Source organism: Aethalodelphis obliquidens, unplaced genomic scaffold, assembly GCF_003676395.1.
Source record: "Aethalodelphis obliquidens isolate GAN/ISIS:26980383/991018 unplaced genomic scaffold, ASM367639v1 scaffold52, whole genome shotgun sequence".
Classification (NCBI taxonomy): Eukaryota; Metazoa; Chordata; class Mammalia; order Artiodactyla; family Delphinidae; genus Aethalodelphis; species Aethalodelphis obliquidens.
Genome location: NW_020837996.1, coordinates 7,077,288 through 7,094,003, shown reverse-complemented (window position 1 = coordinate 7,094,003; position 16,716 = coordinate 7,077,288). Strand labels below are relative to the sequence as shown.

General features: G+C 42.8%; 1 protein-coding gene across 5 annotated transcripts in view; it reads left to right on the top strand.

Annotated features, from left to right (window-relative positions):
- Positions 1–16,716, top strand: part of LOC113608250 (teneurin-2) — a 531,856-nt gene that overhangs the window by 235,941 nt on the left and 279,199 nt on the right. For all 5 annotated transcript variants that reach the window (XM_027084352.1, XM_027084355.1, XM_027084357.1 and 2 more), the window contains one exon: positions 5,151–5,389. In XM_027084352.1, coding sequence (XP_026940153.1) covers positions 5,151–5,389 — 239 coding nt within the window. The remainder of the gene's footprint in view (positions 1–5,150; positions 5,390–16,716) is intronic.

Here is a 16,716-nt window from a genome sequence, read left to right as displayed (position 1 = left end):
TCCTTCCTTCCTTCCTTCCTTCCTTTCCTTCCTTCCTTCCTTCCTTCTTTCCTTCCTTCCTTCTTTCTTTCTTGGAGAAGGGGACGGTGATGACGTGACATAATCTGACTTTCTTTTTAGAAGGAAGTATGAAAAATAGATTGGATTGTCAAGGGGACAGTGTTAGGATCTCATGAAGCAATCATGAAGCAATCCCAGTTAAGTCCCTACATACGAACGAGTTCCATTCTGAGAGCTCTTTCATAAGTCCAGTTTGTTCATAAGTCCAGCAAAGTTAGCCTGGGTACCCAACTAACACAGTCAGCTATATAGTACTGTACTGTAATAGGTTTATAATACTTTTCACACAAATCATACATTAAAAAAACACAAAAGAATAAAACATTTTTAATCTTATGGTACAGTACCTTGAAGAGTACAGTCGTACAGTACAACAGCTGGCATGCCAGGGGCTGGCATCGAGTGAACAGGCAAGGAGAGTTACTGACTGGAGGAGGGAGAGGAGGTGGGAGATGGTGGAGCTGAAGGATCGTCAGCAACAGGAGACGGAGGGCAGGCTGCAATTTCACTCACGCCTGACGTGGATGGCACAGGTTCTGGGCTTGAAATAAAGATACTGTACCACTGTACTCTCTACAGTATTTTATAGTAAAGTACACAAAAGCACAACCACTCGTAGAGGATGCACGCGTGTGACAACATACGTGAGACACGTGAACTAACTTACGTGATTGGACAGGCAAACACATGTTCGCACCTTTGAAAGTTCACAACTTGAAGGTTCGTGTGTAGGAGACTTACTATATAAGAAATAGTAATCATATTCTTCTATTATTTCTTATAAATGAGTGCATTAAAAAATAACTAAAGTCAATTTAAACTTCTTAATCTTCACCTTGTGATTTCTCTCATGTTGCTAAAACATTCCTGCTTTCACTTTATTGACTCTGTCCACAACTGTGACTGATGTTGTGGCCCTGCTGTTTAGATTCTGGAAGTACCAAGATAGTAATACCGCTGTCAAGTGTAAATTTGGTTTGGGACAGACACATTAAACATATTTACATAACATAACATAGTATATAATATGTTATATATTATTTATATAAGTATTGTTTGTATATACATTTATATATATATGCACACACACACATATATATAAACAAGTATATAAATAGCTTCTTGAGTGCCCAAAGTGACGGGGTGCTTGGGCTTGAGGGGAAGGTTGGAATAGGTTTCCGAGGTGGGTCGTTGGCAGGTGAGTAGGAGTTGGGTGGGGTGGGATGGGTGGGAAAGAAAAAGAAAAGCCATTCCAGAAAGCATTACACATCATCCACAAAGGCACCGTGGCATGAACAGACTAGTTAAGGAGCACTGTGTCTGTTTGGTGTGGCTGAAGTATGGAGTTCATGGGAGCTGGAAGCATAAGGTTGGAGATGAGGATAAAAAGGCTGAGTAGTGGTTGTAAGAGTGTGGTCCCGTATTGAGATTTGGGTTTCCTCTTCTAAGTACTGGAGAATCCCTAGGGATTTATAAGTGAGGGCGTGATGGAATTTGTGGTTTGAGAAGAGAAGTAGCAGAGGGATGAAGGAGAGGGTTGGTGGGAGAAGTTTTCAGAAATAAAATGAAAGGGATCTTTAACCCATCGTGTAGGAGAAGATGAGGGAAAGGAGGAGGTAAAGATGACGATTCCAGTGTCCTAGACGACTGGAAATAACAGGAGTCAGGAGGAGTGTGATTGGGGAGGGGAAGGAAAAGAGTCCGTGTTTGGTTGCAACTTGTTCAAGAGAGTTAAGGAAGGTAGAGGAAGACATGCCCAATACACAATTGGAATGTGGGTCTCAGGAAAGAACTTGAGCTAGAAATGGAGATCTGGGGACTCCAGCCCCATCAGTGATGGCTGAAGCCAGGGGAATGGGTGAGATCTCTGTTGGAGTGAGAACTGGTGTTCGTATATTTGTAAACATTCATTAATGACGGCTTACAATGTCCATATATTCCTCTAAGTTTGATTCCCTGTTTTTACTACCCACTCTTGGAGAATTGTCCAAGAAGTAAACCTGAAGTAGTTCTAAGTCAAATCCCAGAGTTCTTCCACCACCCTGGCTTTCTGGTGTGTATATGTTCTAGCTTAATTATAAGGCAGTGGACTATTATCTATGATCTGGAGAACTCTTCAGGTGTTTGCTCAACGTTTGTCAGGCTTTAAATGTAAAACTCATGTTTCAGCCTCCTTATATTCTCTGAAGAATTAAGAATCAATGCTATTTGTAGGCATCGAATACTTACGATGAAACACACCCTTGGTTAAGTGGTTGTCCTACGTGATGGTGTGTAATCCCCACAACAACCTGTGCTATTCTTACTCCCACTTTACTCCATTTTACCCATGAGGAAATGGAGGCTGTCAAGAGCAGCGTCAGGTAACTTACATGAACTTCCTTGTCCAGGAATGGCACTGCCAGGACTCCGATCCAGATGAATCTTGCTCCAAAGTGCCTCCTTGGGACACGACGCCTACTGCCTCTTCCTCCAAAGGCTCTTTTTATGAGGAGCATTCAAAGACATCTATTGGACAGGGAGTACAAACCTTACTTATAGAATCAAACCTCTTGGCTGTGTTCAGATCATTGAACATTCTTATAGCACAAATAAAGTTTTTTTTTTTAATGCCATTTTTTAGTTCCACTGAACATCAGAAGTTTTTAATTTATTTATTTATTTTGGCTGTGTTGGGTCTTCGTTTCTGGGCGAGGGCTTTCTCCAGTTGCGGCGAGCGGGGACCACTCTTCATCGTGGTGCGCGGACCTCTCACTGTCGCGGCCTCTCTTGTTGCGGAGCACAGGCTCCAGACGCGCAGGCTCAGTAGTTGTGGCGCATGGGCTTAGCTGCCCCGCGGCATGTGGGATCCTCCCAGACCAGGGCTCGAACCCGTGTCTCCTGCATTAACAGGCAGATTCTCAAACACTGCGCCACCAGGGAAGCCCCCACAAATGAAGTTTTAAGTATTGGTTGTTTATTTTGATGTTAGCCATGCTAAATAATTCACTAATCAGATACTCATTTTCTGACATGGTTGTCAGTGATCTCAGGCTCCTTTGATCTTTACCAAGAATTAAAATACTTTCAAAGTTTTATCTGGAAGCAGCCAAGATACAAATATTTGTAAGGACAGCGATCTTGCCTCAGAATCCCACTGGGAAAGCCTGCTAACCACCATATGCAAGGAGAATGTGGTATAGTAAGTCCCGTTAGAGCTTTTAGCGTCAGGCAGACCGGAGTTTAAGGCCCAGTGACACCGCATGCTAACTCTGGGCTTCGGTTTTCTTGTTTGTAAAACTAAGGTAAAAATAGTATTCACTTCATAGGGTCACCGTGAGATTTAGTTTCAAGTGAAACATTTAGCATTAGGACCCATAGTGTGTGTGGTCCATAAATATAATTGCACCTAATGAAGACTTGAAGGGAAAGGAAATACCTGTATAACATTTTAAAATCTTAGAATTGAAACTGAGTAAATTCGTAAAACAATGAGGGAGCTTCATTTATTCATTCAAGTCGCCCCTACATGCTGAACTGGCGCTGGGTCCTGGGACCATAAAGATGAACAAGGAACAAAATAAGACACAGCCCCCAGCCTCCACGTGGTCAGACTCTAGACTCCACTGAACCCGTGCTTTGAAATCCACTAGATATTTTCCGGAAGGCGAGTCATTTTAAACAAGGTGTGGCACGGCACCTTTGAAGTTTCAGAAATGGCACACATAAGAGGGAGAAAAATCTATTGTGGGAGAATTGATGGTCTTTGATGTGTCCTTAGAGTGACAGACTCCTGACCCCTGAGGAAGGGTTCTATTAAGGGTCAACAGTACAGCGCATTATCCTGTTGACATACCATAGTTCTAGACAAGGGGCACCTTGTTCAATTGGCAGACAAAGATATTTCCAAAGAAAGAATTGTGATCTTGAAAGCAAACTTGCGGTTACCAAAGGGGAAAGGGGTGGGGGAGAGGTAAATTAGAAGTTTGGGATTAACAGATATACACTACTATATATAAAATAGATAAACAACAAGGATTTACTGTATAGCACAGGGAACTATGTTCAGTGTCTTGTAATAACCTATAATGGAAAATAATCTGAAAAAGAATATATATACATACATATAGATATGTATGTTTATATATAATCACTGTGCTGTATGCCTGAAACTAACACAGCATTGTAAATCAACTATACTTCAATTTAAAAAAAAAAAAAAAGGATGCGGAAAATAAAAAATGACCTAGAGGGGTGGTCTCAGAACAGGAGGCAAGTGAAAGGGGAAAACAGCCCAGAAAGAAGGCTCAAGAGAGACAGTTTAGGATGACACTTAAGAGCACAGACTTCAGTATAAGACAGAGCTTGGGGTTTAAATCCTTGAACGGTTGCTTGACTTTGCCAAGCCTGATTTCTCATATCTTAAATGGGGATATTATAATATTTAGTTTGTAAATAGTTGTGACCACATATTTCAAGTGCCTTTTTTTCTGATGGACGTACAGTTGGTTTACAATGTTAATTTCTGCTGTACGGCAAAGCAATTCAGTTATACATACATATATTCTTTTTCATATTCTTTTCCATTATGGTTTATCCCAGGATATTGAATATAGTTCCCTGTGCTATACAGTAGGACCTTGTTGTTTATCCATCCTATATATAATAGTTTGCATCTGCTAACCCCAAACTCCCAATCTATCCCTTCCCTACCCCTTCCCCACCCTTGGCAACCACAAGTCTGTTCTTCAAGTGCCTTTAAATAATAGGTCCCAATAGTGGATGGAGCTCAGCACCATCTTCACCATATCATGGCCAGCATCTCTGAGTGAGCAACAGTAACTCAGTTTCCATATTTGCTTTGCATATGTTGCAGGATTATTGTGGAAGATAAAATCCAGAGGTATATGTGAAAACATGAAATGATGTGAGTTTATGGAATTAGTTTATGTCACCATCAAATGTAACATTCGCCCCTTTGCCCATGACACGGTTGGGTAGATAATCAGAACTATATTAGTGCTATAGAAAGCAGAGTGGGGGAAAAACACCAGCTGGATGGTCCTCAATAACCACGATGTGGATCCTGACCCTTTCCCTTTCCCTGACAGGCACTTCCTCTTCAAGACGTCCTCGGGAAGCACACCCCTGTTTAGCAGCTCCTCTCCGGGATACCCTTTGACCTCAGGAACCGTTTACACACCACCACCCCGCCTGCTGCCCCGGAATACCTTCTCCAGGAAGGCCTTCAAGCTGAAGAAGCCCTCCAAATACTGCAGCTGGAAATGCGCCGCCCTGTCGGCCATCGCCGCGGCCCTCGTCTTGGCCATCCTGCTGGCGTATTTCATAGGTAAGTCAGGGCAGCTGTGAGCAGGTGGGGGCCATGTCGCCGACCTGTGAATGTAGAGGGCCTCTGTTGTCTGTACCGTTGGCTTGTTGGCTCCTGAAAGATGTAAAAATGAGTGATGGATGGGAGTGCTTTTTTCCTCCTGAAATCCATTTCAGTCTGATGAGTTCCTCCTTCATGATTCTAAATGACATTTATCAGAAGTGAAATTAAGCATCCTTACTGTATTCTCTCTTGGAGATAAGTTGAAAATTGTCATTCCTGCCAACCCATCCCTCACTCCTCAAGTAGCCTTCTGGTCTCCTCCATCTTGGATTTTAACCCAGGTCTGTGCTCTGACATTCACGCAGCATTGGTTAACTTCAGACAAAAACCGAATAGAAGAAGAGAAGCAAATCAGCACGCCTAGAACGTCATATTGGATGGAAAGCCAAAGCACCTAGATGATTTTTAGAGCTGGAGAACAGAAACAGGATAGAGAGGCTAGAGCACCCAACCAGGTCTTCATAGGGAATCAGGTCACCCAGACCCAGTGGATCTTGCCCAAGTCCCCTCCTTTGCCTCTGTCCCTGTAGCCTCAAGTCTCATCCCGCATGCTGCTGAATCTGAGTCAGGTGCACCTCCCACGCCAGCTGTGATTCTGGGTGGGAGCTCAGGGTATGACTTAGGATAGCAGATTGGTGAAGTTGCTGGGGTGTCTTTCTTTGAATGCCAGGGATGCTGATTTGCATCCATGGGATGTGGCCTTGTAACTATGGGAACCAGCAGATGCCAAGAGTTCAGGGACAGGGTGCCCCATGCATCTGAGCATCCTGGGCTCGACACAAAGCCTGCTCGCAGCTCCTGGCCGCAACGAGGCGCCCTCAGCACTGCTACTTTGTCACCTGAACTTGCGAGCGGCAGGTCTCCTGGCCCGGGCCGAGGCCACGGTGACATTTGTTAAAGTTGATTTAAAACACTTGATGGTTCTGGCTTGGTCTCAGGGCCGCTCTGTCAGGCCTCTCCAGTTTGGCTGTGCCGCGTTGCAGAGCAAACCTATAACCCAGCAGCAAAAAGAGACTGGCTCTGAGTCAGCTCGTAACACTTACGCTGAAACCCTTCCTCTTTCCAAGAGGGAAAATAAAAACCAACCCTAACCATTCTGGTTTTGCCCTTTCTCCCAGGGTAAGCCCTCCCCTCTCTCTCACACTTCCTTCATCCTCCGGCAGCCAGCAAGAGAATAAGCTGGTCCAGAACTTCCCAGACCATTGTGCCCAAGCTTGCCTGATGGCAGAGGAGGGGGACTGTGCTCCCCCAGAGATCTGGGGCCCTGCCCAAGGCAAACCATGACAGGCCAAGAACTGATACGAGGTTTTCACTCTCTCCCATAATGTTGCTATGCTCATCTTAATAGAGAAAAAGGTGTTTTTGCAGTCCTCGTCAGTGGCATCTCTCAGGAATGGCCTCTAGAAGTAAGAAAATTGACACTCCAGGGAAACGCACCATGTTTACCTGGGGCTTTGCAAACACCTTTGTGCTCTAAACCCCAGCTCTACATGTGGGCTGAGGTCAGATACCCACACACCCCTAGTTGAAGGTCATGTCTGCTTCTCACTTACCTCTTGATGAAGGATGGAGTCATGGATTGACTCGAGGAGGGGGAAGGGCATCTGTTGCACCCTCAATCACCTGAGTGGAATCTTTTGTATCATTAAAGGTAGTTTTGTGTGCTTCCCCAGGTAGCTGTTGGGGAGGAGAAGGGGAGGGGTTGGTGGAAGCAAATTGAACATGCCTTTGGGGTCCTGGCATGTTTCAGCTTTGTGTCAGAAACTTCAAAAAGGGTCCATGAGCTCACCTCTCAGGCTTATTGTTCTGCTGGGCTGGTGGGCACCATGAAGAGGCCCAAATATGGAAATTGAGGCACTGCCTGCCTCTGCCAATACCGTCCCTTGTGTACCTCCTTCTCCACTCTCAGGAGAGAGATAGATGGCTAGTGCCTGAGTTATCGAGCTTGATAGTTAAAATATAATAGCTTTCTGTAGGGTGATCATGGAAAACCCTGTAGCGAGAGTTTAATGTTTTAATTGGGTGTGTAACTTGTAAATGATGGATTAGGAAACATATGTATCCTCAGTCTGGAGGCTACTGGAAGCTGGACCCGAGCATCTTAGGATGGCTTATTAGTTTATAATCCATCACTTCCTATTATGTATGCTTTAGGTAAGATTATGCTTCGACCCTGGAGTACTGAAAAATTGCTTATGACTCAAAATGAGTGATGGAATGGGCCGATTCACCCAGCAGTAGTGGTGGTGCATAGAGGGCTACAGGGCTACTCTCCAGAGGTGATGACGGGTCTGCAAGCATGGTGAGGGGTCACGATCTGGAGGACTGGTCATGACCCCAGGGATGCCTTTCTCCTTAGCTTTAACAAAGTTGTTCTCTTTCTGGGTCTTGGTTTCCTAAGTAAAACCTGGGAGTATGATGGTTATTAACGTTCAGAAACTCCAGAGTATGGTGAGGATTAATTAATGTGTATAAATCACTTTAAAGATGAAAGGCAGTATATTATTTATTACGGAGCTGCAGGGACACAAACAGTGCATTGAAAACACAGAGAAAAGTGCCGTCAGGAGCAACACGTGATTGTGCGTACCTAGAAGACAAGCCATCAGGGAGAACAGACGGACAACGTAAAAATCACAGCCTTCCTGTTAAGGAGGACGAAGTGTTTAAGGCCTGAGCCCACACTAGCTCGTACGCGACCCTGTGTTCCACTGGAACGTGACAGGTCCTGAAATTGAAGCATCTACTGCAGGACATTTATGGACAGGCACTGGGTTCAGGCCTGCCAGGAACTGCAACAAATAGGCCAAATTATCTTCCTTGCATGTTGAAACCCGCATGAAGTCTTTCCAGAAATGAGCAATTTGGAAACGTTCAGCCCCATGACAAATTCTTCCGTAGACCCAGCCTGTGGGTGGGTGTAAATCAGCATAACACCAGCCCTCTGGCAAAATGGAAGACGTGAGCCTTTACCAGCTGAGGAGAGGTCCCCCAGTTCCTGTTCACACAGCTGAGGTCAGAGATCTTTTATGATACACTCTTCCAGCAGATTCTCCCGATGCCAGATTCTCCCAGTGTACGAAACATCCTCAAATGAATTCCTCTGAAAAGCTGCACAAACCACTAGGGGACTATTTTGTGCGTTACTCAGCCCCCGGCCCAAATGGTTCCTATGGGGAAGACGGGTTGAGAAGAATTTGGCTGTGAAACGCAAGAGAGCTTCCTGCTCAGGAAGCTGTCTGTTATCCTTGGGCAGCTCAAGTACTTTCATTGCCTGCAATGCCAGAAATCCCTCTGGATCCCTAAGTTTCTAAATCATGTAACCAGCGTAGTGTTTCTCACCTGTGTTATGCCAACTCTACCATGTTTTTATCCTTATAGGGTACATACAGTAACTGGTTAGAGTCTTCTATTTGTTTAGAACTGTATGCTTTTCCATTTAAAGCACTTTTATATTACTATGAAACTTGAACCATACCCCCAGCCCCCAACATGCACTCCGGCAGAAAATGAAATTGGCGTATTACAATCATTTGACAAGAACTGATGCTGAGGCCCAGAGGGTCTCAAGTCACGTGGCTAGTTAGTTGCAGGGCCAGGACTAGGCGCTTGGTCTCCTGATGCCTCGTCTAACATCCTTCCCTTGACTGCTCTCTACTAAACATCACAGTTGGCCATATTTCCCAAATACTGCATAAAACCTCAGTCATCCTTTTTGTAGCATCAATTCACCTTACCTAATTCTATCCTTATCAGCAAGGGAGAGTAGTTGGTTCCCCTCCTTCCTGAATTCGTCTTCTGACGAAGTGTACAGAAGCCACATCTCCTTGGTCTCCTAACCTGTCCTCGTATTTCTGCTTTCCCAAATATCTTCTATTACAGAGACCAGAAAACTTTTTCTGTCCAGAACCAGATAGTAAATATTTTTGAGTTTGTGGGTCAAACAGTCTGTTACAACTTCTCAACGTTGCCGTTGTAATTCAAAAGCAGCCACAGACAGTGTGTAAACAAATGCGCATGGCTTTGTTCCAGGCGTCTTTAATTGTGGACACAGAAATTTGAATTTTATGTACTTTTCCTGTGTCATGAAATGTTATTCTTTTGATTTTTTTCAACTGTTTAAAACATAAAACTCTCCCCTAACTCCATGTGCCGTTGCCAGCGTTTGCCAACCGCCGTCTGATTGTATTACTGTTCTTTTCCTAAGAGCACCTTTTCAGAGTGTTTCCACCTTTATCAAAAGAAAAGAAAACAAACAATCAAAAACATAATGCTATCAAATTGGCTAAGAGACCACACATACGTCCGCTGTAAACGGAGCAGGTGATTGCCTGCAATCCCGTTACATAATGAATAATTACATCTGATTTTTGACCCAAACCAAAAGTAGAAAAAGCAAGTTCCTTTTCTCTTTAAAAAACTTTCTATAAGATAAAAATTTCCATCCCAACAGACTGCTTGAAACACTGCCCCAACTCATGGATGGAGTAGAATCGCCTAGGAATTTTGCCACATACTCACTTGTCCTCAATCTTCAGTTACCATAGGTGTCTCTGCAAAACCATTGCCTGTTTTTAAAGATGACTCAGTGCCTGATGCCTAGTTTGTTGAGGTTTTCTAACGGGTCGTAACAATGCTGGGTCCCTGAATGACATCATTGCTTTCTTGTCCCAGGTTAACATTGGCTAGATCTCATTTCCTTAAAAGGCACCAGCGTTCTTGCAGGGCTACCCCCCATCAAGGAAGAAAGATGCTTGCAGTGTATGACTTTGCTGTTTAAATCCAGATAATCCTCCAGATTCTAAGATGAGCGTCAACAGAACAGTTCAGCATGACACAGGATTCAAACCGTCACCCCTGAGTTAAAAACAAGTCTTCTGTCAAAAACTCTTCACGTGGCTGGGAAAGGAAGGGTGGCAGAGAGAAAGATAAGAGCATTTATGTCATCCTAAATTAGTTTTTAGCTCTTCAGATCCCTGCCAAACTAATATATATATATATATATATATATATATATATGTGTGTGTGTGTGTGTGTGCGCGCGTGTGTGTGTGTGTGTTAGAAAGTCACCTTGTCTCTTTTCACTACAGTAATTCCTGCCAAATATGAAATACTATGTTTTAAGTAAGCCGTTCACCGCTGTCTTCTGCCACTCTCACTTTGATCTGGGAAGAACGCGGGCCATCAACATGTCAGGATGTTAAAAGTGTGGTAATTTGGGGTGCTTTCAGTTTCTTTTGAAAACAATGAGAGATTATTTTCTATGGAAACTAAAAGCCTACAATGTGTTTAAAGTTGCTACACTTGGAAATTGATGTGTTGAGACTCACAGCTGATGAATCCTGCGTTCTCAGCTGCTATTTTGTGTATTCCCATCTTGCTGAATAGAGCAGGTTTGGGGGGAAACATAAAGAAAATGACAGAAACTGATGAGAACAGTCAGTTTAACCTGGCATCCTTCATGAGGACAGAGCCTAGGAAAAATGTCAGCTCTCTCTTTCAGACTCACTGCTCTTTGACTATCCAGAGAAACACTAAACCTTCCCCTCCTGTATGAATTCCAGATTATATATTTATCTCCCATTATCTAAAGGGCAAAATGCTAATGATGATGTCTGGACAATCCGGCAAATAACATTTCCACCCAATTCCCCGGCCCCAGACGGTCCAACCTCACAGTCGTCCACACAGAGAAAAAGAGAGCTGCCCACAAGTTAAGTCAGGGGACCCAGTTGTGTTATCCATTCCATGTTAGTAGCAGACTTTTTATCTAATAGATATGCTCATGTGCTCTTAACCAGATAATAAAGTCCTGTCAGTGTCTCCACACTGGTGCGTCTCTGGAAGTGGGACTGCCATTTCCTAATTGTATACCTGATTTCAGAGTGTCTGTCGACTTATTACGGAAAGTCAGTTAAGTCCTTAGCTAGGTCTTCATCACCTAGCCACCACATGGCAACATTTGTATCTCACATTCGACATTCAGAAAAGATGAGTTCCTCTGCTGAGGGGACGGAAGTGTTTTTGCTCTTCTCCCCAAGGTGCCCGTCAGAAATCAAAGTAGTCAGGGGTCAGATGGAGGGATACGTTAGGAGTCTGAGATTAACACATACACACTACTACATACAAAATAGGCAAACAACAAAGACCTACTGAATAGCACGGGGAACTATATTCAATATCCTGTAATAACCTATAATGGAAAAGAATCTGAAAAAGAATAGATATGTACATATAAATATATATATGTATATATAATTGAATCACTTTGCACCTGAAAGTAACACAACATTGTAAATCAACTACACCTCAATAAAAAAAATAGTAAGAAATAAGAAATCAAGCTAGTCGGCCAATACAGGGCTTTCCACCCTCCTGAGTGGACTTGATCGGTGAGAATGAGGACGCAATCTTTGGTTCCAACTTAATAGAGCGTCTTAATGCAAAACCAGGAAGGAGGGAGTAAGTGCTATACCCCAGGTTCCCAAGGACCACAGTAAGGAAATGGGATACTGTTATCATCTCCCAGCCCAGGACTTCGTGCCTCCATGACGTATGTGTCGGGTGGGTGAGGATGGAGTGTCCACCACCTGTCTGTCCCTTGAGTCACCATGCAGTTCGGTCCTGGACTTCCTCTGTAGCAGTTCTCTCTCTAGTAGTCATTGGTCCTGAAGCAGTAATGAGACACTGTTGTCTCTGTCTCCACACACTCTGTTTGTCTGTCTCACTTAGGGGGGTCACCAAGCGCACAGATCCCCATTTCCTAAGTCTTTCATTTGCTCATTTATTTGTACTTGTTTCCTGATTTAAGATTCTGGGCACAGCTTTGAATGTACTGTAGATAGGTATTATTTCATTCTACATTTTACCTATAACACAGTTGCAGAGGTTCTCGCCCTGCCTGGGTAATTACAAAAGAAACAGCTGGTTGTAATGGAAAGTACATACTTGGGCTTTGGTGTCCGAGAGACCCGGGTTCAAATTCTGATGTATATACTTAAAAACCATATGACTATGGGCTTGCTGTTTAATCTCCCTGCACCTGAGTTTCCCATACAAGAAAACAGGGATAACTCCTACCTTGTAGAGATGCTTCAAGTATTCCCTGAAATGATACGTGCATACAGTTTTCTTCAAATCCAATATGTCATCGTGTATGAGAAGTGTCATTATGGTTCGTATCCCCAAGGAGAGAAAAGGTTATCAGTTAAATATGGCATGATTCCTTAGCATTTATAATATGTATTTTTAGAAGGAGGTAGACACAGACCACCCGAATTGATATACAACCCTGTGTATAGATAGGTCCACAGTCACACCAGCAGACCAGTGTGCTGCCTGACCAGCCTCAGTTGTAAGAAAACGCTAATTTTGAAGGAGCATTCTGATTCCAGAGATGTGAAAATGTGAACAAAATTTGAATCTTAGAACTGGTGAAATATGGTGGTACCTGGCATACAATAAACGCTTAACTAGAAGGAGTTATTGTGATTATTGTATTGGTTACCATACTCCTAGGGCAGGTCCAGTGAGAAGCCTAGAACAGGTCCTTGGGTCATTGTATCCTCAAAACAGTGCCTAGCACCTTGTAAGCACTCAATAAATATTTGTTGCGTTAATGAACGCTAATTAGGGTTAGGGCTGAGTTGAACCATGTGTGGAGGGCATTTGTCAAGTACCCAGAATCCCTGATTTCTAGTTTTACTCGTTCCCCATGTCAAGGGAAGTTGCTGGCTCCCTGATGTTGTAATTGCCTCTGTTCCCAAATTGCGTCTCCAAGTTACAAAGTGTTTAGGCAAAGGAACAGTTAAGTTAGGTGGGCTGTGTAAGTACCACATTGAAACCCTCTAGCAGGAACCTGTGATTCCCTGAAATCAAGAGAACTAGCTGAGTGAAACTGGGAAGTGCTTGTGTCTGGCACACAACCACCGTTTGGCACTCACATTCCAAAAGTGTAGCAGGCTTCAGTTGGAGTTCAAGGTGAAGAAGCAAATAATGGCATAAATCTGAAAGTCGGCTGGCTGCTTCTCCGTAAATGAGGATGTGCTAAGAAATGAAAGCAATTGCTACAAGGCAGCAAGTAGAGAAGGGAACCATTATATGGTGAATTAGGTCTGTGTACACAAGCCATACAGAATCTTTTGTGCTCTGAAATGCCCTGTTTAGCAGTGTAGCTCAGAAACTTGACCCCAACGCAAACTTTTAAAACATTCGTATTTCCCTTGAGGTCACCTTAAACCAGACTTCTTGTGTCCTTCATGGAAAATGCCTTTAGACAAAATTCATAACTTGTTTGTAAAGAACAGACACTCAGAATTTTGGCCTGAGCCCTTTTGTCATCAAATAAATCTTTTATGAAATTGATGTCTCATAATAAGATACTCTGCCTTAGGAGAGCAAATGGTCCGTCAACTATATTAATATATTTAATATTACCATAAAAGAGAGGATAATGCATTGCACGTTCCACTAATTTCATTTTTTATCTTACTGACTTCTAGCCTTAAATAAATACGTAAACATCAGAATGTTTCAGAAAATAGTCCTAAGCTACATGTTGATAAGAAAAGAGCTTTGCGGAGGAAAATAATACCCTCCGTTCTTGGAGAGAGAAAGGAAGGTATACGATATATAATACGTATCGTCTTTCAAAGGCATTTTCTTTTTTTTTTTTTTTTCCTAAAAATCAGAGCTATGGATGAGAAGGGAGGAGCTTTGCCTCCAGTCTTTACATTTCTTTCGTCAGTACTGCACAGCGGTTAGGGAAGGTCCTTCCCTTGGGATGGGTTTTCATTGGAGTTAGGTCATTTACGCGAAGATTTGTGCAAACGTGTTTGGCACTCCCCTTAGGGACTCTGATCTTTGTAAAAGAAAGGTATATTGCCTTGCTTTGGCCTTTGCAGTCATGATGCAATTCTATCAGTTTGCTTACTTAACGTTACACCATGAGCGTTTTAGAGGCACGTTAATGAAGTTTAGATTAGGCTTGGTCATATTCCACAGGGAAAGGCAGTGTGTCAAATGCTTTCTGTTCTTCAGACCATGATAAACAAGAGGACATCTTTCAAGGAAGTTCAATGTGCCCTTGAGTTAGATGCATTTTGGAAATGGGCTTTAAGGCTCCCTTATGCCCCCAATTTTACAAACATTGACTTCTGGGGTATTAGCTAAATTAGAGTACATGTGTTTCATAAGCTGATTTGTAGACTTTCTGAATCTCAAGAGAGTTGTGGGGTAAAGACTTTTTTTGCCATGAAGAAAATTCGTATAACTTTGTATATTAATTTCATGTATTATTAATTTTATATTAATTTAAAATTTATTAAATTTATTACATTAATTTTATGTTTTTCCATTGGGCAAGAAATGTTATTTAGGTGAGTTACCGTCTGGTCACATTGGATGTTGGAATCTGCTGACGAGCCTCGGATTCTAGGACATTTTTACTTGAAATTTTTTCCTAGACCTAGAGTCTCATAAGTAGCCCCATAAAATAGTACAGTTAGTAGGAAAGCTTAGAGCCTGGGTAAGTTATGTTTTGCACAACGCGTGCCATGATGTTAATCAGACACATAAAACAGTGATAGAGGCGTCTGAGTTTCAGTTTTTCCCAGATCCAACAGGGAACAGAAGCTTTTATACTAAAAAGCTTTGGTATCAACTCGTCGGTATGAATCAGTGCTCAGCTATCCCTTTCTTCCCCTAGAAATGTGGAGTGGTCTAACCATTTTACAATAAGAAACTGAGGAGATTTGTGTCCATTTTTATGCAGTCTGGTTTTGTCCAGTGAAGGCATTATCTCCTCCTGAAGTTACTTTAACAACCATAAGCCTCCCCAATAAAAAAGCTTACACTTTGTGGGACCACAGCAGTGACAAGAGAAGAGCCAAAGAGAGAAGAATAAATCCTAAAACGAGTGGGATGAAATTAAGGCGAGAAGTAAGGACAAGGCAGAAGAAGCTGTGAATAGAATAATTAGAAATGTTACCTAGCAATGCAAACTGTGAAGAGCCATGTATCAAGCAGGATAAAACATGGCACAATTAGAAGACACAAGTGTGGTGAGAAAAATGACACTCAGCATACCAAGTTACACATAACCTTCTGCACAATTTCTCCAAGCAGTACATCCAGGCAAGGTAACGAGATGAAGAGCTATCCTTGAGAATTGCTTGGAGGCGCTGTTGCACCACCTCATCTTACATCATTAGACTTTTGGTTCCCTCATGAGCTACTTAGATAAATAACAGTAGACAGTTTGACATTTATCCAAATAAACCAGAACGCTACCATGGTAAAGGAAATTGAATTTATAGACACGGTAGACTCTTGCCTAATAGACGAGAGTAATGTGTTCAATGATGAACATCAATCTATATTTCAAATACAGTGTATGAAGGGGGGCCTCTCAAAACACCTCCCTCCTACAAAATCATTTCTCACTAAGGTTGGTTTATCTTCCCTTGTGTCTAATTGATATCCATGTAATTCTGCTACCATCTCTGCTACTGCAAGTGATGGAAGAGATGGAAAGAATGAATGTGGGTGTTGGTTCCCAGGACAGCATTGAAAGTTGGGGGTTAGGAAAATCACTTTTGTCTTTAGAGTGTTGCTTTGGAATAACCCTTGAAGCCAGAGGGCAAGGATATTTGTTTTTCATCAAGTGAGGGCATTCTCCAAAGTCTTCTTTTCGATCTTGATCAAAAATCAACATGAGGAAGGAGAACTCTTTTAGATCAGATCTTTTCTTTGCCTTAGTTTGTAATCTTCATGGTGTTAAAAAAAAGGTCCAGTAGAGACTATTTGAGGTTACCCTTCAATTTTAGCTCCCAGTCCAATTCAATGGATTTATGAACTTCCAACATTTAGGAAAGTTTCCTAATTCCTCATTGGGCAGGTCTTGGTCTAGGACAGGACATGGCTATGCCCAGGCTGATAGCCACTCAGGACTTACCCAAGTCCTGGCTGGTGGTATGGGGACAGAGAGTGGGGCAGTGCAAGAGAAGGGACCGGAGCTCACCTCTTCTAGTTGGCATGTGTGTAAATGATTCCCACACACCACTGCTCCCCCAGACACTGTCCTGAATAGTCTGGTCAGAAACACTTTCTATTATGTGCACATTTTAATGAACTGTTTTGACATGTAAATTTGGTGTGACTTTAAGGAAACCAACTTCCAATCCTGCTTCTAAAGGTTTGCTTTTTCACAATGTTTGCTTTTATCTGCTCGGATATGAATGTTTCTGTTTCTCTTCTCCCCTCGCCTCCCCTCCCCTCTCCCCTCC